Here is a 27,556-nt window from a genome sequence, read left to right on the forward strand (position 1 = left end):
GGTAGAGTGAGCGAGCATGGGTTTGTATAAAGAAAGAGCGCATTTCACACACAGATCATTCATATATTACCAAGATTTAATGAGAAATAAGGCTTCTTTAGAAAAATGACTGACGGGCTGGGCTGGGTCTAATTTGTCAATTATTAGTCGAGCCGGGCTGAAATATTTAGGGGATATGAAAGCTCTAGTTAGTAGTTTGAAGTGCTCATGTGGCCTTAGAGTTGCTTCTTTTTGTTTTCATAGACCTGCGACTGCGGTTGCTTATTTCTCTCCAAGGCTGGCAACACGGCTCATGGTCCAACGCACAAAGCCATTGTAGTGTCTGTGTGCACTTGACGGGTGATTTTATAAACCAGCGGGTGCTTCTAGAATCCACTATCCCCCGTCCCCAAGCCGTACCCATGTGTGTCTGTAGAATTGCAATGTGGGGGATATAGCAACAACACGCCCACGGGCACACCTCCACGCGCAAATAACGGCGTCGGCATAATGGTGACGGGTAGAGCAGGTGCTAGAATAACCTATTGGGGCGGCGCAGGTCCATTATCCCGATTTAACGGGGAATTTTTGGCCTGAGAATGGGGCCCTCAGTCTCAAGTCCCATCCCCCTGTTTCACCATCTCTGGCGACCCTGTGCATTAATATTTGTGTGCACGACTTCTAGAGATTCTTTGCAAGGAAAATCATGCCACGAGGCCAAACGTGGCATGACAAGGCCTATTCAAAATGTTCATTTTCAAACGATTGCTATATATATTTGTCCAATTGGAGTAAGAGAGTTTTGTAAAAAACTACTGCATGGTTAGGCTAATGCTGCGAAATATGCAATAAAAAAGAATAATACAACCTACAATGGCCGGGTTTCCCAAACGAATTTGAGCTCATGCGCAGCCTAGAAGCTGCGTAAGAGCCTCCACGCACCTGCGCAGTAGCAACCCCGCCACGCACTATCTTCGTTAGTAGCAGCTGTGTGTGCCCAACGTGCCATCTAAACTGGCTTCAGGAGATACCATCGTCGTAGGTTCTCGTTACGTGTGTGCTAAAACTACATTCGCGAGACAGCATGGACGTGAAGACCTCCTGGACGACGCCTACATAAAGCCTACGTAAACTACGTAGTGCTGTCCTACGCTACACAGCAGTTTAAACACCCTTTGCGAAAGTGAAATGGATCATAAAAATACCAGAGCCAACTGTCAGATGTCCTGAAGCAGTCCACTCCAAATACAACTTTTGAATAATATATTTATGAATTAAATTACAGCGGTGAGGTGATATCTGCAAGGTAAATAAAACACTAAAGTGTCCCCATTATGCAAGTAAATTAAATATACTTAAAATACCAAAAGTAAAGGAATGCAGAATGTCCCATTTCCCAAATTTAATATGTATTAAAATATTTTGAAAATAGCAGATCTACAAGCTTGTGAAGCGTTGTGATCTTGTAGATCTGCTAGTTTCAAAAGATTTTTTAAACATTCATAAACATGGCGAGCGCAACAGCTGTCACTTTGTGAGAGGAACTGGGGACTTTCATCATAACGTTTAACTATAAAACTTCGAAATTAAGGAAACATGTTTAGCTCAGCATCATTTATATACCTTTAGTTAACTTGGCATATGCTTAATATTTTTATCAGACGATCGGATCATCCGTGAGAGTACAATTTGTAAACTTCGGGTTCATGCATAGAGCGTTAGTGAACTCTCTGGGTACAGTCACACATGTCCGTAAAGCGTCCGTCAAGTTGCCGTACGGACGCCAGAAGTCCCATCCACTCCCATGTAAAAAAAAAAAAACGGAACGGTACTTCCGGTTTTAAACTTAACATGGGAGTGGATGGGACTTCCGGCGTCCGTACGGCAACTTGACGGACGCTTTACGGACATGTGTGGCTGTACCCACTAACGCTCTGAACCAGGGCTAGAAGCAGCGGAGCCGCCCGCCCTGTGTGTGTGTGTGTGTGTGTGTGTGTGTGTGTGTGTGTGTGTGTGTGTGTGTGTGTGTGTGTGTGTGTGTATGTATGTATATATATATATATATATATATATATATATATATATACATATACATATACATATACATATACATATATATATATATATATATAAATTAAATGTGTGTGTGTGTGTGTGTGTGTGTGTGTGTGTGTGTGTGTGTGTGTGTGTGTGTGGTCGGTCGGTCTTTTCATAGATCTATTTCGCTACGATGGGTGTTACTACCGCCCCAGGGCGCTCGTAACAAACTGCTTCGTAGGACAGCACTGCAGGGCTACGCCTCTCCCAGGAGTGGGAGGAGAGTAGGATACGCCATTCTGTCTCCCGAATGTAGTTTTAGCAGACACGTAACGCCGTGGACGTGGGAACGGATAGCACGTTGGGCACAACCAGCTGCTACTAATGAGGGTAGAGCGTAGGTTTCGCCGGGTCCCAGGCTCTTACGCAAGCTGCGTAGGCTGCGCATGACCTGAAATCTACATGGCTGCTATGGTACTGCGCAGACTGTGTGGACACACGTAAGACCCGTCGTAGAACCTGCGCAGATGCTCAACGCAGCATCTCCGCGAATCTCTTTGGGAAACGCGGCCAATAACAATATAACAATAAATAAATCATATTCATAAATAGCTTGGCCCCCTAATAATAATTAATACATCCAATGTATATAGTACTTTTCTTGGTACTCAAAGTCGCTTTACAAAACAGAACAATATTGGCATCTATGTTTACAGCCAGTTGCTAGTCAGCACACTCTGATTACTTGCCCTATAATGCCATTTGGCTCCACCTCCTTGGATTGATTTGCAGTCAGACTAGTCTTGTCTTGTTGGCAGCTACAGTATATAAGGTGTCACAACCTTCTTGTGCTCAAGATCACAGGATTGAAGCTCATACCTGACTCATTTGACTGACAGCTCATATAGAACATGGAGCGAATGGTAAGTTACCTTATACACTGCACAATGGTGTATAATTGTGTGCTACTATGACTGATATTACCCCTATTTACTATTGAACTGTTAACCCATTAAAACCGGGAAAGCATCTGTGTCATTTTAGATTTTAGTTTAATATATTCACACAGTGTGTGTGCCACAGTGTGTGTATCAGGGCTGGGACTCGATAAAAATTTTTTTTTTAAATTAATTAGAGGCTTTGTAATTCATTCATTGAAATTAATCTAATTTTAGTCGCATATCAATATCCTGAGAACAGTGAGAAGCAATTTTTTCAAATGGATTTTGGTATACATCTTTAATTACATGTACTCAAGTACTGTACTTAAGTAAAATTTTGAGGTATTTGTACTTTACTTGAGTATTTCCAATTTATAATAATTTTACTCCACTACATCTCAGAGGCACATATTGTACTTTAACTCCACTACAATTATTTGAAAACTTTAGTTACTAGTTACTTTGTAGATGTTGATTATTATTACAAAACATACAGTAACCACTTCAGCCCTATATCGGCCATTTGAAAATAGCCAATCTACAAGCACGATGCATTGTGAGCTTGTAGTTCTGCTATTTTCAAAAGATTTGTATACATTTTGCAAATACTTTTATACTTTTACTCAAGTACATTTTAAATTCCGGACTTTTAATTGTAACAGAGTATTTCTACATTGCAGTATTGATACTTTTACTTAAGTAAAATATTTCAGTACTTTTTCCACCACTGAAAGCTGGTAGAATATGTTGTTACTATATATATATATATATATATATATATATATATATATATATATATATATATAGCTACTCGGAGCTGCTACCACATGACTGTACCTATTTTATATCACCTCGGTCAAGTCGAGGAGGAGGTATAGCGATTGTTTTTAAGAATAGCCTTCTTAAAGGAAATTGCTCAGACCCTGCATTGTTTGCACTGGTTTACCACCCGCCCAAATACAATGGAATTTATGGAAAATGTATAACTGACTTCTCTGACTTCTTGGCTGGGTTTATGCCTACATTTGATCGTGTCCTGCTGATGGGGGACTTCAACGTTCATGTGGATTGCCCTTCTAAGCCCCTGGCTAGAGACTTTTTGAATATTGTTGATGCTTTTAATCTTGTACAGCATGTAACGGGCCCCACCCATGAGCGTAGACACGCTTGATCTGGTCTTATCGTTTGGTCTATCTGATTTTAATGTTCGAGTTGATGATGCTATGTGGTGTTCACATGCCTTCGTTCTTTGATAATTCAGAGCGCTAAACCACTCACCCCGGCCCGCCTGTGCCGTATGATTAACCCCTCCACTGCTGAGCAGTTCTCAACTGTCTTCCAGAACATTCAATCTGACACCCCGCCCTGTGCTCGTTTGAATACAAAGGATTTAACCTCATAATTTCTGTTCACTTGCACCAGCGCTCCCCTGCCCGGCTTCCCTCCCCCGAACATAGACCAATTATGTATTTATGAACAATTATGTTCACTCGACACTCACCCAAGAATTATTCATTTTAACTGTCACATACCCGAAAAAGTACATAAACATGTAACCTTACATCATTGTTTATTATGTATTTATTTATCTTTTTCTTCTTTTTTTTAAGGTCCGTATCAGTCATACTCTGAATCATGATGAGAAACAGCATGTCACCAGAAGAAGAGTCACAGTTCAACAATTCCTGAAGAACAACAACATCCCCTGCACACTGGTAGCATTTCACATTTGACTTAGTCTGAGTATATGTCATTCTAACTTTGAAGGTCCATTCCGTGATTGATGAATGGTCAATGTTTGTCCGACCGCTGCTGTGTTTTTTATTCAGAGATAAATACTGGAAGTGGAACCAATTAACCAATTACAGAACACTCATCAGGCTAATTTGCATATGGTGCACAGTTGCACACACAAACTAGACGCGTCGCAATTCAGGGCAATTGCAGAGTGTGGTTGCGCCGACGCGAGTCGCGGGTCGCTGCCGTCGGGACTCGAGGAATACGCTGGGAGGAATACCGTCGGAGGCTGCGCCAATTACATTGTCACATAACTCCTGAGATCGCTTGCGTTTCATTTTGAGAGGATTGATCCCCCCAACATAAGGTTTTTGCATCAAACGGTTACATTTTGAGCATTTGTGGCGCCCCCTATGGATCAAAGTGGAAATGCTTTTGGGGATTTGTTGAGTAAACCACCCTTGACATGTGATTCAAATTTGGGATTGACTGAACGTTTCGTTCGTGATTTGTGGCCTTTTTTGTAAAACGGGCCCCTTCCGCTAACTTTGGAAGCCATTTACGGACGAACGGTATGGACTATCAAAATTCTGTTTCGGTCCAGATTATTGCATGGGTCCAGAGATCACGTGTACCGATTTTTGTGAGATTTGGCCTATATCGTGACCCAAGGAACCTAGGGAAAAATAAATTTTGATTTTACGACCTACGGTTCAAGAGTTATAGGCCAAAACGTAAAGAGGACTGTTATAGCGCCACCATGAGGCCAAATGGTGTGATAATTTTTTAATAATTTCAAACTAAATTATGAACCTCCCCTCCAAATGTGGTATCTCTAGCTCTTACGGTTTCTGAGAAAAAAATACTTGAATTTGAGTTTGTTCACTTTTTCATTAAAGTGGATGGGGAAATTTAATGCACTAATAAATCAATATCAATTAAACTATTTAGCCAATCTCTTAGCAAAATACAAGCGCACGATTCTTGGTCAAGCCGGTCATTTTGACATATGGCACGACATTGGGGGATAATAACTGTGGGAGGAGATGCGCGGCAAAGTATTGTTTATCTAGAAGTGGAATAAAGTGGGAAGAGTACTATAGTCTGGTTGCCCTGTTAGGGCAACCACACTAATAAAGTGTGAAGATTACTATAGTCTGGTTGCCCTGTTAGGGCAACCACACTAATAATGTATTCATCATCATCATTCATTGTAATCATTCATTTGTTAAAGGGTTTTGTTCACACACACACACACACACACACACATACACAAACAAACAAACAAACAAACAAACACACACACACACACACACACACACACACACACACTCACACTCACACACACAGTAAACTCAGCCATTTTCCAGCTGTAGTGTGATTGTAAATAAATGTAGGTTATAGCAAAATGCCATACTAGGAAGAAACAAATCCAATTCACTTTCACACTGTTTCTAGTGTACAATATGGGGGTCTGGGGATTCAACAAGTGTGGTGGGCTCCAACAATTTTTTAGGCTAATTCCTTGCAATTCTGTCATTTCAGACTATTAAGTGACGGAAATTTATAGGTTTATGCGCACGCACGCGCGCACGCACGCACGCTCTTTCTCTCTCCCTGTTTTTGGTTCCGCCTCTGGAACTTTGAACTTGAACCAAGATGCACAGGTTCATCCTGGCCATTTTGTAGTATGTAACACTGTCCTCTAAAAAGCCAGCAATCTGTATAATAACCATATGATGTATAATGTGTACCCACTCAGCTTCGCAGCTAAGTAACATACTCATGTACTGATAATACCCTATTATTGAAATCCGAAACATGGAATAGACTTGGACTGTGTGGCATTGATGCCTGTCTCAGGACTGCCACCTGCCAGTATACAGTGGATCATTTCCCACCAGGTTTTGTTCAGATTGTGAGTTTTTGTTACCACTTTAACCCTGTCATCGCAGTCTTGGGCATGACATTGTTATCGGAAGAACGAATAAAATAAAATAAATTTAGAACAATCTCTAAATTTAAGTTTCAGCAGATCTACAAGCTCACAACATGTCGTTGTTGTCACAACATTGATTGTGAGCTTGTGGATCGGCTTTTATTAAAACATTTAGATTTTCTTTGTGTGGTTACAGTAGCCTAAGTGGCTTTCAAAGCCGGCTGTGAAAACACAAAGCCGGCTGCCAGTTTCACGGCCATTGGACATGTTGACCCATGATTTGTCATGATTTGACCCATTTTGCGCAAAACGAGGGCCCCTCCCACAAACTTTGAAAGCCAGTTGTAGCTAATCGGAATGGAATCTGAAAAAGCTGAAAGATACATCTTGAACACATGACCACAGATATGGGTGTTGAGGTTGGTAGTCCCAAAAAAGATCTTGCATAGGGCTCCCATAAAGCTAGAAACTGCCGTGACTTAATAGTCTGATATTGACAGAATTGCATGGAATTAACTGAATTTAATAAAAATGGTTGGAGGCTTGGAGCCTACCCCACTTGTTGAATCCCTAGACCCCCATTTCTATAACAGTTTACACAAGAAACAGTGTGTGAAAGTGCATCGGATATGTTTCTTCCTGGCATGGCATTTTGCTATATTTTGCCCTATTTAGTTCAAATCACACTACAGCTGGCGAATGGCTGAGTTGTGTGCGTGTGCGTGTGCGTGTGCGTGTGCGTGTGCGTGTGCGTGCGTGCGTGCGAGTGACTGCGTGCGTTTCTCTTAAAAGGACAAGGTTCCCAACATTGCTCTGATTGGCTCTGGAGGAGGAGAAAGAGCCATGGTGGGACTGCTGGGATCAGTGCTTCAACTGGGGAGAGAAGATCTACTGGACTGCATGATGTACCTGAGTGGAGTGTCTGGATCTACCTGGTACACAGAGAGAGAGATAGAGAGGGGGGGGGGGGGGTGTTAAAGAGAGAGTCACACTATAATAGCCTGATGTGATATATTGTTTTAATATGAAATAAGACAATATAAATGTTTTTTTTTTAAGTAGTGTGGTGGTCTCTACCTACAGAATCAAATCCCCCTCTCGCTGTACTTTGTTGTTTTCATTGTTTGTTTTTTTGGTTTCCTAAATATGTCCCCATCTACCAAAACAACAGTGAAAAAACAAAATACAGTGAGAGGACTGTGTTTTTGCATGTAAACACCACCACACTACTCCACTCCAGTGGCTGATGAACTGCTGCTATAGAGGGAAATGATGGTAAAACATACGATGCCTGCCTTTAATAACAACTGATTACAATTATTTGTGTCATTCAGAAGTAGTAGTAGTGCCCACAGGAAGTGCCATGTGGCCATGTATGTCATCAGTCATGTATGACATATCTATTACATTATTACACCCCGGCCTAGGGGAACCTTAACCCTCGTAGGGTCTTCGTGTTTTAGTCACACCCAGGGCCTTCGGGTCACTTTGACCCGAAGGCCCTGTGTGAAAATTTTCATTTTCATGAAAATGAAAATTTTCATTTTCATATCACATGTTTAGTACAGTAAATAAGGCAAATAGAAGAAGTTTCATAGAGAACAAAAAATGTTTACATACGTTTAATTCATGTTGAAATTGTTAAACCGGGTCAAAAGGACCCGAGGACCCTACGAGGGTTAAGGCACAACACAAAAGTGGGACTCCCCTCTTTCCAGCTCCCAAGAACCAGCAACAAGGATGTTCAGCCTTTTAGGGTTTTTATTAAAAAGCCAGTGACTTCAGGGTGGGCTTACAGTCAAAGCAAAAGGAACTAAACCCAAACCTAACCTTACCTAACAAAAGGAACCAAAATACAAAACACTAACCTATAACACCTAATCAAACAAAAGATACCACCCACCCGTACGCACATTTTACAGAAGACACATTGGCTGGCAGTCTTGCTGGAAGTGGAGAGAGGACAGCCTACAGCAGCTGTGGAAAACCGGCCTTTTATGTTCCCTCTCCCAAGGCTGGAACCAATCAGCTCCCTGCAAAATGAATCACTAACACATTCAATCAGCCAGGCACACCTGCAGTCCATCACTCTCACACACACACAGACACACACACAGATACACACACACACACACACACACACACACACACACACACACACACACACCATTATGTTGTCAAGTGTATGAACTTTATGATGGTTCATTCTTCTGCTGGGATTAAATGTAATTATTATGTATGCATGAATTTTCTCTCTTCTCCTCTACAGGTGCATGGCCTCCTTATACAAAGAGCCCAATTGGTCCTCCCAAATGGAGTCTGTGGCGAGGAAAATAGCCTATAGGCTGGGTCATGACAGTGTGTCCATTGCGGCCAGCGCTTCAAAATGTTATAGATACTGGTGGAATTGCGACAACTACGATCGTACTCACATCTGGTCTGCATGTATTGTCGCCAACTTCGTGCAAGAGGTCAGCCGACACTCATTCATTCGTGACGTATTCTTAAAACACAGACAAACTGCAGCATGCTAGCTGAAAGCTACAATACTACAATATCACTGTTGTTTAGGTGCTGCCATAAATGAAGGGGAAACCCTTCTTCTTTATATTGATTATTTGTTTTCATATCAAACTGACTCATATCAAACTTGGTCACACAAACATAGATCCCTATGTCATCAATGCTAACATTGGCTGATGGAGGTTGTAGCTAAGCATATACTGTCTATGTAAAAGAAAAGTGTGCTCCTTAGAGCACAGATCTATGCCAGGGCTACCCATGGCTGTGTCAGTAGTGGGGTGCACACGCCAGGACACAAGGAAGCTTTGAGGGGAAACAGAGTGTGTATGACAGACAGTACATCAGCAATTGTGGCGCAATATGCACAAAAGTGAAAGCGGGTTTGGAGGTGTGCTCTATCCACCTGTTTCCGTGGGAATTTACTGGAGCAAAAATCCTGTGTGGGAAACATCCTGCGGGGGGACCGGAAGTAGGAAATAGCGGCTCAGTGTGTTTACATTTGCCAGCAGAACGTAGCTCGTTCGCAGCTGGCGAACGGGCCTTTTGCATGTAGTTGAAGCGCAAGGGGGCGGGGGGGCGGTGCATGGGGAGAGAGTCAGCGCACTGAAGTCAAGGCACACTACAGACTACTGTGTTGTTGACAGACAACGGATGCACGCTTATTATGAGAAACAACACAAATAAAACATGGCAAAACAGTTGCGTGCATTAGTGCAAGATGAGGGTAAAGGAAACATTCAGTCTAAATGTCCAGTAATTCGCACGCGAAAAGGAAACATTAATGTCCAGTTTGCTAATCCACAACTACTGTGCCAGATAATCACCAAGAGAGTTAAAAAAGAAAAAACGTTTCAGTCATTCAGTCCGACTTCACTGTAGCCTATAGTAGCCTTTTCATAAATTATATTTGTATTAGGCTGTCCTAAGAGTTTATAATATTTAGAGAAATGTAAGGTTTCAAATACAAAAGTATTGGTAGTAGTTGCTGGACATTTAGACTGAATGTTTCATTTATCCTCATCTTGCGCTAATGCACGCAACTGTTTTGCCAGGTTTTATTTGTGTTGTTTCTCATAAGCGTGCATCCGTTGTCCGTCAACAACACAGTAGTCTGTGCCTTGACTTCAGTGCGCTGACTCTCTCCCCCCCCGCCCCCCGCCCCCTTGCGCTTCAACTACATGCAAAAGGCCCGTTCGCAGTACAGCTACGTTCTGCTGGAAAATGTAAACACACTGAGCCGCTATTTCCTACTTCCGGTCCCCCCGCAGGATGTTTCCCACACAGGATTTTTGCTCCAGTAAATTCCCGCGGAAACAGGTGGATAGAGGCCCCTTTTGTAATGGGGAGTGTGGAAGATAGTCAAAGAAGAGAGTGCAGGCAGTGTGGAACGGATGGAGGAAAGTGTCAGGAGTTATTTGGGACAGAAGGGTACCAGCAAGAGTGAGAGGGAAGATATAAGTATAAGTATAGGATGTGAGACCAGTCATGCTGTACAGCTTGAAAGGTGGCAGAGGTGGCAGACATGCAGGTCGCTGGAGTAACGAGGAAGACACAGAGAATAGAAATGTTCTGAATTAGCCGAAAGACGAAGAAGCGCTAAACAAAGTTGGGGATGATTGGCTGTTTCATGTAGAAGTTTTGGTAATAAATATTCCCGACCCACAAAACAGTGAAGGCAATAAATTACAGGCAAGTAATAATCTGTTTGACGGTCATTGTCACATGACTCACAAGACCATTTGTTGCAAATTTGTGGGGAAAATAATTCACATTTCTGCAACAAACAGTGCCATTTGTGGTGCCACCTATGGTTGGAAGTGAAATCTCTTTTAGCTCTGTGTTGTTTAGATGCCCCTCAAAGTGTGATTCAAATTTGGGGCAGATCGGGTGCTATGCACATGATTTATTTTTGCTAAATGGCCCCCTCCCATTTAAAATCTAGGTGGAAATGGGCGTGGCCTATATGAGGAGTTGCATCATGACCCAAGGAATCTAGGTGTTGTATGATCTACCGTTCAAGAGAAATAGGCCAAAATGTGAAGCGGGCTGTTATAGTAACACCATGAGGCCGATTTGATCAACTTTAGGGTGGAGGTTCGTCCTTGGCCTACTGGGTGTGTGCGTACAAAGTTGATCAGTCCAGCGGTGCCCCAGATTAGCTGTTCACAGACAGACAGACACATTGGACGGACAGGGACGAATAGAGAATCCCCTCCCCGACTGTTTCGGCTATGGCAGAGATAAAATGTCAAGTAGTAGTAAGTATTGAGCCAGTTTTTGTTGTGTCTTCAGATAGATGAAAGTTCCCTTTCAGACCAGAGACGACACAATGACATTGATCCCTATCCCATCTATACGGTGGTTGACCACGAGATCAAAGATCGAAACAGCGCTGGGCTAAAAGGTAAAGTATCATGTGTGTGTTTGTTTGTTGGTGTTCACCCCAGAATAAGGACACTAGGGTATATCTGGCTAAAGTGAATTCACACGTTTGAACTGATATATTTCATCATTGATAAATTAACAATTAACACCCAGTAGTGCCTGTGGCCATGCTGTCTTGTGTTTTATCAGAGTAAAATTACATTGAACTGGTTCAGAGCATGACTGTGTTTTCTTGACAGACATGTGGATTGAGATGACCCCCCATGAGGCGGGGTATTCTCTCACTGGGGCCTTCGTGGACCACAGATGCTTTGGGAGTAAGTTTGATCACGGGAAGATGATAAAGAAGCAGCCAGAGATGGACATGCTTTATGTGCAAGGTGAGACTCCACCATGGTCAGTCCTGTTTTCTGTTGGTTTGTTTCTTCTGAGGTATTAAATGTAAACTCTGTGTTGATCTGTTATTGGCAGGCATATGTGGCAGCGCTGCAGCTGATAAATTAGCATCATCATGGTCATCCATAAAGGAAATCACACAGAGCCAGTTCTGGGACAGTATGAAATCATTCATTTATTAATGTATTCATTGGTTGGTAAATTTGTTCATTCAAGCATTTACTCACACACACACGTACACGTACACACACAAACTTTTTCTTCTAGCTCAGAAGTGCAGTTGCCTGGCGTGTAAAGCGCTTCAGATCCTGGTGGACATTAATCTTCAGGCATCAGAAGATGAGGATTATTCAGATCTTCTTCAAGAAATGAACAAGCTGCTTCAAGGTACACTTCAATCATGTTTGCAAGTCATTGTGTGCTCTAAACTAGAAAAGTGTATTCCTCGAAGCGCAGATCTCCGTCAGGCCAAGTTGCCTACCCAGGGCTGTGTTAGTCGTGGGGTGCAGCCATTAGGACATGAGGAAAGTGCAAGGGGAAATGCAACTTTCTGTTTTTGTGCCACCACCTATGGGCAGAAGTGAAAGGGCATGTGTAGGTGCATGCGTCCTATGAGGCCCCTAAATACTCAATTCCATTTTGCGGATGATTTAATGTTGTATTGAACATAAATGACTTTTTTCCCTATGGGCCCCTCCCACAATTTTGTGCTGTAATTATCGGCAAACAATATGGAGTATGAAAACCTTGTTTGTTGGTCAGTCACATTCATGGTGTGTGTTGTGTTGAAAACGTAGTTCCAGTAATAGTCCATGAAGCAATAAGCTTGACTCCAAAAAAACACATCTCTTGATTCCTATTCCCGAAGAGGTGGTCAAAAAAATATATTTGTTCGGCTTACAGCTTCTGATCCAATTGGCTGCTCTCGTTATTGGCTTATTAACTAAATTAACTGCAAACACAAAACATTACTCAAACATCTCCTAAATATATACAGTGTGAATTGCTCTCCCATATTATGTAGTACCTGGATGTCATCAATATGATGTCATAGACTGGTCTAGACTCCATATTTGGTCATGCCTGACACATAACTCCATGTATGGACACAGACAGACAGATAAAGAAATATCCATATATGGGCATAAAAGGGAGACAGACAGACAGGTACAATGGGTACTCTGACAACGGGTACAATGGGTACTGAATAACCGAGTGGCACATGCATTTCCAACTTGCATCGTTCCCAAGTTACATAGTTGCAGATACTTGTTTATATTTGTGTAAGCTAAAACATTTTGATCTCTGTTTTACCCCTTATAGGAAAAGTGGACACGAAGGGCAAGCGTTTTTTTCTAGACCCCAACAATCTGATGATACTGGACAAAACTATTCAGATGGAGAACATCAAGTCTTACACACTTGATATCTGTGAATCTTTCCCTGATTGGTACAAGGACTGTGCCATCGAAGCCGGTGAGTTGTGCTAGTAGAAACTAGTGTATTACATACTGTCATTTCAAAAGCCCTTTTCACATTGGACCAGTATCTTAGCACCTTTTTAATTTCGTTCTCAAAAATGTTTAGTTACAGCGCACTTTCATAATTGTATTCACACTTGATTCCCCCCCCCCCAAAAGATCTATCTATATAGATCAATTCCATTCCAATTGTCTATGACTGCCTTCCAAATTGCATGGGCGTGGGTAGCCAACCTGGCCTGGCGAAGACCTGTGCTCCAAGGAGCACACTTCTCTAGTTGTCTCCGCCAGGCCGAAAGGCATGGCGAGAGAGTATGTTTTGCCCCCTGTCCGTCCGTCCGTGTGTCCGTCCGTCCGTCCTTCTGTCTGCGACCAGCTAATCTCTGTTTAATCTACATTTTTTGATATTGCTCCTACAGATTTTGTCCAAAAAACACGCACATCGGTACACAGTATCTCTATAGCCATGTGATCAACACGGATCTGTCCGATTTATCCTGACTGGCTAAGATTGGCTTCCAAAGTTTGCAGGATTGGTTCATTTTGAACAAAATGCCTCAAATCATGAATGCGATTTCCGTGAAATTTTCCACGTAGATTCCCACTTGGCCCAGGAAGAAACACGTCCATTGCTGTCTGTTCTGCAGCTTACCACCATGCTTTAATTATGTAAATAAAAGTGCCTTAAAAGGACTGTTCCGTGAGTGCTGGTATTCTCTTACTGAGATTTATTGTAAAGTTATTTTTCCCAACCGTGCACCCGGTAAGAAAGTTTAGTATTGTTGAAAAGAGTTGGAGTCGTGCTTGCACCCTTTATTCCAGGAAGAAATGCCACTTGAAAACTTTCAAATCAGCCTCATGGTGGTGGCGCTATAACAGGCCGATTCACGTTTTTAGCTATAACTGCACCGATCTGCGTGAAACTTTGCACGCACACTTCCTAGAGGCCAAGGAAAAACCTTTGCCCTGCATTTTTCACATATGCCTTTTACAGCGCCACCAGGAGGCTGAATTTTGTCAAACAAATTTTTTGCTCTTACTCCTTCAGATTCTGTCCAAAAATCACGCAAATCGGTATACAGTATCGCTATAGTCATTTGATCAAGATGGATGTGTCCGATATTTTATATTCCATCCTACTTGCCTAACATTGGCTTCCAAAGTTTGCAGGATAGGTCCGTTTTGAACAAAATTCCTCAAATCATGAACGCAGTGTGCGATTTCCGTGAAATTTTGCACGCACATTCCCACTAGGCAGAGGAAGAAATGCCACCCTTTTCACATTGGCCTGTTATAGCGCCACCAGCAGGTCTAATTTAGCAAACCACATTTTTGGAACAAAATGCCTCAAATCATGAATGCAGTGTCCGATTGCCATGCAAGGCCTAAGAAGAAATGGCACCCTTTTCACATTGGCCTATTATAGCGCCACCAGGAGGCCATAATAACCTACCTGACCTGGCGGAGACCTGTGCTCTGAGGAGCGCTTTTTCTAGTTCAGATATCAAATTAATCAGAGAAAAGTGACTTTAATGACATAATGGAAAATATATTGTAGCTACCCCATATGAGACAAGACAGGGACAGCTCCGGCAATCAATGTTAGCTCCATTGGCACAGCTTGCTGCGAGCCTGGGTTGCCGAGTGAGAGAGCGAGGTTTGATCCTTATGCCATGTCATAAAACCCTAATTTGTTTTAATAAATATTCTATGAAGTACAATATTTTGTGTTTGGCACTGTAATCCACAGTATCCATTTTAACCCATTAAAACCAGGAAAGCATCTGTCATTTTAGATTTTAGCTATATCAATTGTAAAGCTTTTCCGAAAACTCTTAGGATTTAGAACCGTGGATAACAGTCATACTCAAAAATAGCAGATCTACAAGCTCACAGCACGCCACTTCGTGCTGCGCTGGGAGCTTGTACATCTGCTAGTTTTTGAACATTTTTGAAAAACGCAAATCTTACTTCTGGGGGTCCCTGGCACAAAACATTTTCAGATGGGAGGTCTGTGGCCAAATACATATCATTTTGGAGGGTTCTTGGCCCAAAAAAAGTTTGAGAACTACAGATTTAGAAGGCATTTGTAGGCCTCAGGTCCTAATGGGTTAAAGTAGTGGAAAAACAACCCTGCACTTACAGATAAACATTGAATTACTGATAATTCCATATGTACTGTCCACCTATGAAAGTGTTCTGCATGGTCATATTACATTTACATCAAGAAAAATAATACAAAAAGAAGAAAAATAATAAACACGCACAATCATCTGCTCCAATGTAAATGTATTGACAACGTTTCGAGCCAAGGCTCTTCATCGGGTCAAACTCGACTCAAGTTTGACACCGATGAAGAGCCTTGGCTCGAAACGTTTATTATTTTTCTTCATGTTACTTTCCAACCAGCACCTCAACCAAGTGATGTGCGTATTCTATTAGTTTTCATATAACATTTACAGCATTGAACCTATCATAGTAGAATAGCGTTTAATAACTCCTTATGTGTCTAGTACCAATGTACAATATACGTCTAATTTCAGAGAAGTGGCGTTTCATGATAAGCACCATAAAAGCCACTTACACCTGGGGAAAGACATACAACTTCCTGCATAACATGAAAGGTGAGACCAGAACTCTGACATAAATCATAACTATTGATGAAGGCTTTTCAACTCTTTAGGGAAACAAATCCAATCATTCCAATCAATGTTCAGTCACAAAAATGTTTCCCATAAGTCAAAAAGTGTAGCATACCAATATTAAGACAGAAAAACCTCATAGTTTCTTAATTTGTTTTCATTTTACGATAGAAAAACACAAGCATGCACTTCATGACCTGAACTAAAATATGAAGTAAACATAAGGTCATTCTCTCTGTTATTAATGTTATGTCAACATTTTTGGATGTATACAGAGCACTCATCTCCTGGTTTACTCAAGAGAAGCACTCATGCTTTTTCAATCTCATCAAGTTCAATTCCAGTCTTACTCAACTCTTTCAATACATGGAGTTTCCCCCTACATTTAACAAAAGATCATCACAATCACAGACGATGAAACAAGATTGTATAAAATGAACAATACAAATAGGGCCTAGTAACTATAATTACACAGCATTATAATCAGATTAAAATGCATTATAGACATGGGCTTAATAGGAAGTGTTACCAAAATATTTATTGCATATTGAAAATAAGGTAAATCATAAAAAAGAAGGGAACACATTTTAGATAGTTCAGTACTTATGCTGTTTATTTCTTTACTTCATCTTTATTAAGGACGTGAATGAAAGAAGATCCATACGAAATTATTGTTGTCAGCTGAGGATATGCATAGCATAGACATTATGTTATACATTAGTTATACAAGAAGTTGTAATGTATGTTTTAATATACAGTATTTTGTAATGCATATTGTGATATATTTTGTACAGCTGAAGAAGTAGACAGCGCTATCCTGGGATCACAAACGAGGAACTATATCGATGCTGGGCTGAAGCTGAACTCTCCATACTTCTCCGTCCTCAGACCAGAGAGAAACATCGACCTCATCATCTCCCTCGACTTCAGCGAAGGCGACGCCATGACGGTAACACATGCACACACACGCACGCACGCACGGACGCACGGACGCACGGACGCACGGATGCACGCACGCACGCACGTACGCACGCACATTTTTTGTGGTTTGACTGAAGTCCATTTTAAGTCTTCTCAGCTTTATTGTATAGAATCAGTAAAGTGCGTGATTTTGCACTGGGGAAATATTAAAAACACAAACAGTGACCTCATATTAGAATTTCATGGTCAATCAGTGTTCAGACTCAGGGCCTGATTTAGACATCTTGCCATTTGCTATTGAAATGCTCAGAAAATGCCCTTGTGAAATACGCCCTTATGATAATTTCCTCTATAGTGCATAATCGGTCAGAGAGAATGATCGCAAGAGCATATCACTAGCATATTAAAAGCAGATTGCAAGTCGTTTAAATCAGGCCCTCAGTTGACATAAAAATAGAGGCCAGATTTTTCTGCACTACAGTGACAACAGGTACTGTATTGCAAAACCGGGTGGGGTAGGCAATACCATTCCCAACTTGCATGCCCCCCCACTTAATGGTGTTAATATCACACACCATATGTACTCCTGTAACTTTCACCAACAAAAATACATACATACATACATACATACATACATACATACATACATACTTGCATACATGCATACATGCATACATGCATACATGAATGCATCAATGCATGCATACATGCATACATGCATACATACATACATACATACATACATACATACATACATACATAGTATACATACATACATACATACATACATACATACATACATACATACATACATACATACATACATACATACATACATACAGTACATACATACATACATACATACATACATACATACATACATACATACATACATACATACATACATACATACATACATACATACATACATACATACATACATTGATTTAATTATCACATAGCTATTTTGAATACAACAGGAATAGCTTTAATTAACTATTCAAAATATTATTATTGTCTCCACCAGGCCGAAAGGCATGGCGAGAGAGTATGTTTTACCCCCTGTCCGTCCGTCTGTGTGTCCGTGTGTCCATCTGTCTGTGAACAGCTAATCTCCGGCACCGTTGGCCCGGTCACTGCGAAACCGTGCACACACACTCTCTGGATGCCAATTCAAAACCTCTGCCCCAAATTTTTTACATGGGCCTGTTATAGTGCCACCAGGAGGCCGATTTGTGCAAAACTATTTTTTTTATATTACTCCTACAGATTTTATCCAAACATTGCGCAAATCAGTACACAATGTCATGTGATCAACACGGATCTGTCCGATTTTCCATATTCCATCCTGATTGGCTAAGGTTGTCTTCCAAAGTTTGCAGGATTAGTCCGTTTTGAACAAAATGCCTCAAATCATGAACGCAGCTAGCCATTTCCGTGAAATTTCACACACGCATTCCCAATAGGCCGAGGAAGAAATGCCACTCTTTTCACATTGGCCCGTTATAGCGCCACCAGCAGGTCTAATTAGCAAACCACATTTTTGGCACAAAATGCCTCAAATCATGAATGCAGTGTCCGATTGCCGTGAAAGGCCTAAGAAGAAATGGCACCCTTTTCACATTGGCCTATTATAGCGCCACCAGGAGGCCACAATAACGTACCTGACCTGGCGGAGACCTGTGCTCCGAGGCGTACTTTTTCTAGTTTTAATTTCATTTTGTTGCTTATTTCTACAGACAATTGAAGAAGCTCATCGACTGTCCAGGGAGATGGGTATAGCTTTCCCTCATGTTGAAATAAACGAAGATGACAGAGAAACAACAACAGGGGACTTCTATGTGTTTCCAGGAGAGGCCAACACCCCAACAGTGATTCACATGCCTCTGTTCAACATTGTTAACTGTGGAGGTAAGTGTTGTATTTGTATTATACATGAACTACATGAACTACTAATGTCCATGCAAATATGTTCAGTAAAAACGGGGTCTTGAGGGATCCTTCATATTGTTGCTGAAAGAGCATGATGTTGCTTATTTAAAGAAATCTTTAAAAAAAATCTGCTTTCTCCTCATCTCTGTATATCAGATCAGCTTGAGGATATCAGAGCCAAATACGCAACCATCCGATTGTCGAAGCGTCAACATCAAGCGTACGGCCCTGAAGAAATCTCTGAAGTGATGGAAAAAGCTGCAGAGAATGTGGAAAACAATAAGGGCAGGCTGCTGGAGGAGATCAGGAAGGTTGTTAATAAAAGAAAGTCCTAAAGCACAATGTGAAGAAGATGAGGATTCCAGGGTCTTTACACACACAGAACACCTTTCAGTGGAACCAGAGAATATGCCATGGAGAATAGAAAGGAGCCAGAGAAAATTACATTAGAAAACAAAAGATGAAGAGCAGGAAGAGGGGAATTGTAGAGGGCCCTGCAGTCACACACGCACGCACGCACGCACGCACGCACGCACGCACGCACGCACGCACGCACGCACACACACACACACACACACACACACACACACACACACACACACACACACACATGAGTGATTATAGGAATAGTGGAAAAGCGCTTGAAACATGAGAATAATAAATGCTGAATAGATCTCTGATCTCTATGCTGAGCTAACACACATTTAACACAAACATTATGTTCTCTTATCGTGTTGTTTTACTAAAACCACCATCTTGTTGATGCTTCTTTAAGTGTAGTGAACATTATAGTCCTTTTCACAATGATGCAGTCTTCTTTGTCCTTTCAGGACCTGTATGTACTCTGTATGGTCTTTATTGTCCTGTCAGGACCTGTATGTACTCTGTATGGTCTTTATTGTCCTGTCAGGACCTGTGTGTTGTTTGGTGAAAGGGTTAATAGAAAGGTGTGGCAAGGCTGTGTTTAGATTAAGATGACAGTGTAGTGTAAAGTCATATTAACCATTACATATATGATGATTTGGTGGTTAATCCTGTTGCTTAAACACAATAGTTAATATGCATATTAATCTATGAATATTCATGTTTCATAGTTATATTAGTGTCCTTTCTCATTGGTGTTTTCTATAGGATGTTTGTCCTAAAGTTTGGGTATAAATACTGAAGCTTCTGCTGTACAGGTGCAGCGTGATTTTTGAATAAAGTCTGAATAGATCAAGGAATCGTCCTGGATTCTTAATTCAATGTGAATGTAACTGATATACAGCAGTTAAGACTGCTTATGTCAATCACATCATGCATCACTACATGAACATATAGGGTTCACATTTGACCAGATACTCAAACTCAGTATAAGTATCAGAAATGGTCCGTATTCTACAGAAATTCTAATGATATTTCTGGATAAATATTTGGGGATTTCACCCAGTAAACATGACCAGATTCTGTCAATTTTCATGACCTATCAATATCAGGTAAAACTCTCACCCAAAACAGGCCCAATGACAAAATCTTTGGTATTACGTTATATATGACAAAGGGTGATGATATATGTTGCAGATATTGCCATTGTTCTACTCAAAATAGGGTATCAATATATTCCGGTATACTGCATTGCATCATATTCATACTTTGTATATGATAAGGAGATATATATATATATATATATATATATATATATATATATATATATATATATATATATATATATATATATATATATATATATTATATGTATTGTTGTATGTATGTATGTATATGTATACTTCATCCAGATTTGATATGGTTTATGCCAAGGAAACACTGAATATGAAATCAGAAATGGTTTGTAATTTTCTAGAGGATCCAGAATCAATGCATGACTTTAAGTGATATATGAACTTAATATAGACTGTATTTGTGACATATTCAGACATGCCATAGATTTGATCCGTATTCTAGAAAAAAATGTGTGCTCAGATATGTCCAGATAGGACATAAGGTGATATTTGGAACACACAGATGACACGAATAAGATGTAGCTGGTATCCTTATATAATGTCCTCATGATGTATCTTGGGTTCATATTTGACCAAATATGGCATATCAATAAACTCAGAAATGTATCAGAAATGTTCTGTATTCTACATAAAATCCAGTGATGTATCCAATGAGATATTTTTGGATTCTGGCTCTATTTGCCCAGTATAAATCACCAGATTCTGTCAATTTTCATGACCTATCAATATCAGTTAAATATCTCACCCAAAACAGGGCCAATGGCAAAATCTTTTGTAAACATGTTTTATATGACAAAAGGTGATGATATATGCTACAGATATTGGCCGGGTTTCCCAAAGAGATTCGTAGAGATGCTGCGTAGAGATGCTGCGTAGAGATGCTGCGCAGGTCCTACGATGGGTCTTACGTGCGTCCACACAGGCTGCGCAGTACCTTAGCAGGCACGTAAGAGCCTGCGATTTCAGGTCATGCGTAGCCTACGCATTTTGCGTAAGAGCCTCCTACACAGCTGGGACCCGGCAAAACCTACGCTCTACCCTCATTAGTAGCAGCTGGTTGTGCCCTACGTGCTATCTAAACTGGCTTCAGGAAACACCATCGTCGTAGGTTCCCAAGTCCACGGCGTTACGTGTCTGCTAAAACTACATTCGGGAAACAGCATGCACGTATCCTACTCCTCCTACTCCTGGGAGAGGTTGTAGCCATGAGTGCTGTCCTACACAGCAGTTTGGCTCGTAACACCCATCGTAGCGAAATAGATCTATGAAAAGACCGACCGACCACACACACACACACACACACACACACACACACACACACATATATATATACATATATATATATACATATATATATATATATATATATATATATATATATATATATATATATATATATATATATATATATATACATATATATATATATAATATACATATATATATATATATATACATATATATATATATATATATATATATATATATATATATATATATATATATATATATATATATATGTACTCTGTTACAGGTAAAAGTCCGAAATTCAAAATTTACTTGAGTAAAAGTACAAAAGTTTTGGTATCCAAATGTACTTAAAGTACCAAAAGTAAAAGTACTAAAATGTTTGAAAATAGCAGATCTACAAGCTCACAACGCGTCGCGATGCGACACGTTGTGAGCTTGTAGATCTGCTATTTTCAAATAGCCTATGTATACAATTAGGATAAAGTGGTTAATGTATGTTTTATAATGTAATAATTTACATCTGCAAAGTAACTAGTAACTACAGTTCTCAAATAATTGTAGTGGAGTAAAAGTACAATATCTGCCTCTGAGATGTAGTGGAGTAGAAGTAAAAATATAGACGATTGGAAATACTCCAGTAAAGTAAAAGTACCTCAAAACTGTACTTAAGTACAGTACTTGAGTAAATGTACTTAGTTACTTTACACCACTGGAAGCAATGACTCAGTCAGAGTGAGTCAGTAAACGCAGTCTGTTTGATTTGAAATGTCACTCTGGTGTCATATCAGTTATCCATTGCATGATGTTTGAGCCATCTGGTCGATGACTCCAGCCGAGGGAATCTCAAAGAGGCTTTCTGAGGACAAAATTGATTTTTTGCAGATCGACTTCAATGAACGTGCTGTGAATGCAGGCAGTCGCATACATTTTTCTAGAACGGGGGTTTTCTGTATAATGTATGTACAGTATTGTCACGGCCCGAATCAACCCGCTATGCACATTATCACTTAACAGTATCTACACAAACGGCGCTCGTGTCTAGGAATTTAACGAGTAGGTTTCGACTGCGAGCGTAGCTGAAGCTCAAACGGTTATCACATCAGAGCACAGGCATGGGTTGTGCTGTGTGTGGGTAGCTGCCTGATTCTCTGTAGCGTCGCAGATTCAGTCCTCTGCATCAGCATTCCCCCACCAGCCCTGTTGATTATTCCACAGTAGCAGTCCTTGCCTCTTGGAAAATGTTCATTAGATTTTTGTAAAGGCCTGGAGTAATGATGCACTCAAAAGGGGACACGTGGGGTAAAAGGCAGACGTCTCAAAACAGAACCCCCTGCGGTTCTGCACCAGGAAATGCCTGGTGAAGTGAAGTTGAAACTCATTAAGAGTTAGAAAGTTGGATTGTAGTTGATAATCTATGCATGTAAATCTTATGCATAAATGTTTTTCAGTGGAATTCTTACATGATAAAGAGATGTATATTGTCGCCACACTAGTCAACAAGCAGCCAATTTGTCAATGCTGGCCTTCCTAATTTTTCTAGTTGGAGTGGAGTAGAAGTAAAAATATAGACGATTGGAAATACTCCAGTAAAGTAAAAGTACCTCAAAACTGTACTTAAGTACAGTACTTGAGTAAATGTACTTAGTTACTTTACACCACTGGAAGCAATGACTCAGTCAGAGTGAGTCAGTAAACGCAGTCTGTTTGATTTGAAATGTCACTCTGGTGTCATATCAGTTATCCATTGCATGATGTTTGAGCCATCTGGTCGATGACTCCAGCCGAGGGAATCTCAAAGAGGCTTTCTGAGGACAAAATTGATTTTTTGCAGATCGACTTCAATGAACGTGCTGTGAATGCAGGCAGTCGCATACATTTTTCTAGAACGGGGGTTTTCTGTATAATGTATGTACAGTATTGTCACGGCCCGAATCAACCCGCTATGCACATTATCACTTAACAGTATCTACACAAACGGCGCTCGTGTCTAGGAATTTAACGAGTAGGTTTCGACTGCGAGCGTAGCTGAAGCTCAAACGGTTATCACATCAGAGCACAGGCATGGGTTGTGCTGTGTGTGGGTAGCTGCCTGATTCTCTGTAGCGTCGCAGATTCAGTCCTCTGCATCAGCATTCCCCCACCAGCCCTGTTGATTATTCCACAGTAGCAGTCCTTGCCTCTTGGAAAATGTTCATTAGATTTTTGTAAAGGCCTGGAGTAATGATGCACTCAAAAGGGGACACGTGGGGTAAAAGGCAGACGTCTCAAAACAGAACCCCCTGCGGTTCTGCACCAGGAAATGCCTGGTGAAGTGAAGTTGAAACTCATTAAGAGTTAGAAAGTTGGATTGTAGTTGATAATCTATGCATGTAAATCTTATGCATAAATGTTTTTCAGTGGAATTCTTACATGATAAAGAGATGTATATTGTCGCCACACTAGTCAACAAGCAGCCAATTTGTCAATGCTGGCCTTCCTAATTTTTCCCGTATAGTGCGACTTTGCCAGTTCGAGTGGCAGAGTTTTTTTAAAACAGGGTACAGTCAATGCCAGCGTTTTTTACCGTTTATTGGCGATCTTTTTAGAGCTGCAGAATCCACAACGAGGACCCGGATGTAAACAAAGGGACCCTGGGTGATGGCCAAGGGTCCCGTCTAACGACTGGAACAATAACATTTCGACCGCGATCCGCCATTGCAGAGAGATCGACCGTCGAAAATGGCTTGTTTTGACCACAAAAAAAGATATGGAGATATGGACCTTTTTCTCAAGATCCCATCATTGGGGCGGATGCACGTCCGTTATTTTCATAGAGGTATAATATAACTAGAGGGCGGATTGCCCCGCCCCCAGCTATCATTTCAATGAATGTGCTCACTGGCGTTTTGAAGCACCCGGAAACCTGCCGGAAGTAGAATTATTGGTTCGATTTTGACTCCCCATAGAGTTATGAGCATGCGCACTAGTGTGCGCATGCTCCAACTCTGGGGGCTTGGTTATTTTGGGATGACATCACATCCGTCCATTCCCTTTTAAAGGTTCCTAGGATCATTCCTAAGTTGCGTTAGAGCGCCCTCTTGTGGGGGGAAAAAAGAATTACGTAATATTACGTTTATGGCACTCCACGGTGTATTTGCAAAAACGTAAAATTGCGCTTTTGTTAAAGTTAAAGGTTGGTCAGGGAGGCCACGCTGTTAATAGACTTTAAAAAAAAATAAGACACTGGTTTTCAATATTGGGTCAGGGGTCCTTGAAGGGGTTCCAGGGGTCCTCAGCTAAATGATTGATAGTTAGGAACCAAAAACACCCTTATGGGTCTGTAACTCTGAGAGTGTACAACTAAGGAACCAAGAGAGTGGAGGATTAAACTATGTCGATTGTGGTCCCAGAGATTAAAAATAAAATCCTCTCACATGGGTATCTGTGGGCTAAACTAAAGCATATCAAACCGGTGGTCCTTGAAAAAGATTTGAAATGGACAGTATTCATCATTCCAGCTCTGAATTGCAGGTGCAGCAGCGCATCGGCTACTGTCCCCAGTTCGACGCTCTCTTGGACCACATGACGGGAAGAGAGACTCTGAGTATGTATGCCAGGCTCAGAGGAATCCCAGAGAAATATATGTCTGGTTGTGTGGAGAACGTCCTCAGGTCACTGCTGCTGGAGCCCCATGCTGATAAACTGGTTCGCAGTTACAGGTACGCATAGACATTTCTACAAATTAGGGATTGTACTGAACGTGTGTGTGTATGTGCCGCTGCTATTATTTATTTTATATATATTTTAACAACATTAACCATGGCGTCCCTATTTTCTCTTAAAATGGTGAAAATCTTTCCAAAAGAATTGCTAAAATAGCCGATCTACAAGCTCACACCGCGTTGTGTTGCGACTTGCGACACGTTGTGAGCTTGTAGATCTGCTGTTGTCGCTGTTAGTCGTATGACAAATGAGAAAGTGTAAGAATGAATAGTGGCATGGTGGCTCATGGTGCCATTTCTGTCCACGGTGGCAATTCATTTAGCTGCCTTGATTGGTCAGCTGCTGTATAACCCCTATAGGGAAGATATGGCAGGTGACAAATCAGTGCAAGCTTATCACCCTCTCTGTCCTTTTATCACTCCCCTCATGAATGACAAATGGCTGATTGGGTGATACATTACATATCCATTCCCTGTTGGTCTCTGTATAGTGGGGGCAACAAGAGGAAGCTGAGTGCAGGCATGGCTCTGATAGGTGGGCCGCCGGTCATCTTCCTGGATGAGCCTTCCACTGGTATGGACCCTGTGGCCAGAAGACTGCTGTGGGATGCTGTCACACGCACACGGGAGTCTGGCAAGGCCATCATCATTACCTCACATAGGTAAACTCTGTTCACACTCATTTTAGTTGAGCTTTTCACTCTATTTAGTTGAGCTTTTTCACTCTATTTAGTTGAGCTTTTCACTCTATTTAGTTGAGCTTTTTCACTCTATTTAGTTTATTTAGCTCTTCACTCTTGTTAAGCTTTTCACTCCTGGGGTGCCGCCAAGTGTGCTATCAGGTCTGCTCAGCGTTAGAACATTACAGCAACATAAATTAAAACCATCTGTTGTAAACTCAGTGAACTTTTCACTTCTTGGAATGTTTGAACTGCACTTTTTTTTGTTGCACGCACGCACGCCATGCACATTTGCGCGCATGCGCAAACATTTGAAATATTTATTTATGTCCACATAAGCAGAAGTACAAGGTGTACAAAGGACATAAACACACACACACACACACACACACACACACACACACACACACACACACACACACACACACACACACACACACACACACACACACACACACACACACACACACACACACACACACACACTCACTTACAGGCGAATGCATGATCTTCTGGCGGAGATAACATGTCCAAGTCACATGTCAAAGAAAACTGCTGGATTACTGATCCGTATGATACTATTAAGTGAAGAAAATCTCCTGGGTTGCACAACACAACAGTCAATTAAATCCAATTAATATTCCAGTAGTTGGCATGGTGTTTGAAATGTACTCAGTGCATGAAAGCGTAAAAGCAGCAGCGCTGTCAGATTTTGAATAATTATTCTGGTGGCTGAGAGAAATTCACACTGTTGTCAGCACCAACACTATGAAGCATCGTTCCTGATGGTAATGAAGGCATTTCGTTAGCCTGTTTGTGTTTTAGTTTTTTCAAATGGATTTTAAGTTTAATTACATTTTTACATCTCAGTGCCTACAGGTTTACTGATTAACCAGTTTAAGGCCTATATACGTTGTCATACTGTATGACAAATATTGAGGATAGCCTATGTACAAGGCAAGCTCACTACACGTTGCGATGCATTGTGAGCTGTGACAATTTTTTTACATTTATGCCTATAATGATACGCCCAAAACAGGGATACTAGTTTAAAGTGGTTAAAAACAATAACCAGGGACACAATGACGTGTCATGCTCTAGCTCTCATTCACCTTTCCCTCTCGTTTCCTCTCGCTGCAGTATGGAGGAGTGTGAAGCTCTGTGCACCAGGCTGGCTGTTATGGTCAACGGTCAGTTCAAGTGTCTGGACAGTCCCCAGCATCTGAAGAGCAAGTTTGGCAGTGGCTACACGCTGCTGGCAAAGGTGCACGTAGAGGTCGACCTGGAGGACAGTAATCTCTCAAGAACAGATTCTGCACTGCGTTGGAATCTGTCGGGGAGGTTCGTCACAACGTGTGCGCATGGGCGTGCCTTCAGATCAGGAAGCAGGCCGCGCTTTACCCAATCAAATGTAGTGGGCGGGATTCACGTGTCCGTCGATCCTTCCCCCCTCGAAACAAACCGAAACTAATTTAACAATAGCGTCCGCGGAGCAGACAAAACCACGGAAAG

The 27,556-nt window shown here is 41.2% G+C and overlaps 2 protein-coding genes across 2 annotated transcripts in view; both read left to right on the forward strand.

The window, feature by feature from the left end:
* The window catches only part of LOC308097936 (prostaglandin E2 receptor EP1 subtype-like), a 211,333-nt gene that overhangs the window by 62,137 nt on the left and 121,640 nt on the right, over nt 1–27,556 (forward strand). The gene's annotated exons all lie outside the window — the stretch shown is intronic.
* LOC308097935 (cytosolic phospholipase A2 gamma-like) lies at nt 2,840–19,524 on the forward strand. The gene is made up of 13 exons (XM_080446084.1): nt 2,840–2,939; nt 4,568–4,672; nt 7,426–7,568; nt 8,903–9,104; nt 11,449–11,560; nt 11,781–11,921; nt 12,013–12,096; nt 12,205–12,324; nt 13,261–13,413; nt 15,962–16,042; nt 16,855–17,009; nt 18,721–18,892; nt 19,070–19,524. The coding sequence occupies exons 1-13, from the start codon at nt 2,928–2,930 to the stop codon at nt 19,246–19,248; spliced, it is 1,659 nt and encodes a 552-aa protein (XP_080302210.1). The 5' UTR covers nt 2,840–2,927; the 3' UTR covers nt 19,249–19,524.

The sequence above is a fragment of the Gymnoscopelus braueri genome (assembly GCF_963280865.1).
Source record: "Gymnoscopelus braueri genome assembly, chromosome: 13".
Lineage (NCBI taxonomy): Eukaryota > Metazoa > Chordata > Actinopteri > Myctophiformes > Myctophidae > Gymnoscopelus > Gymnoscopelus braueri.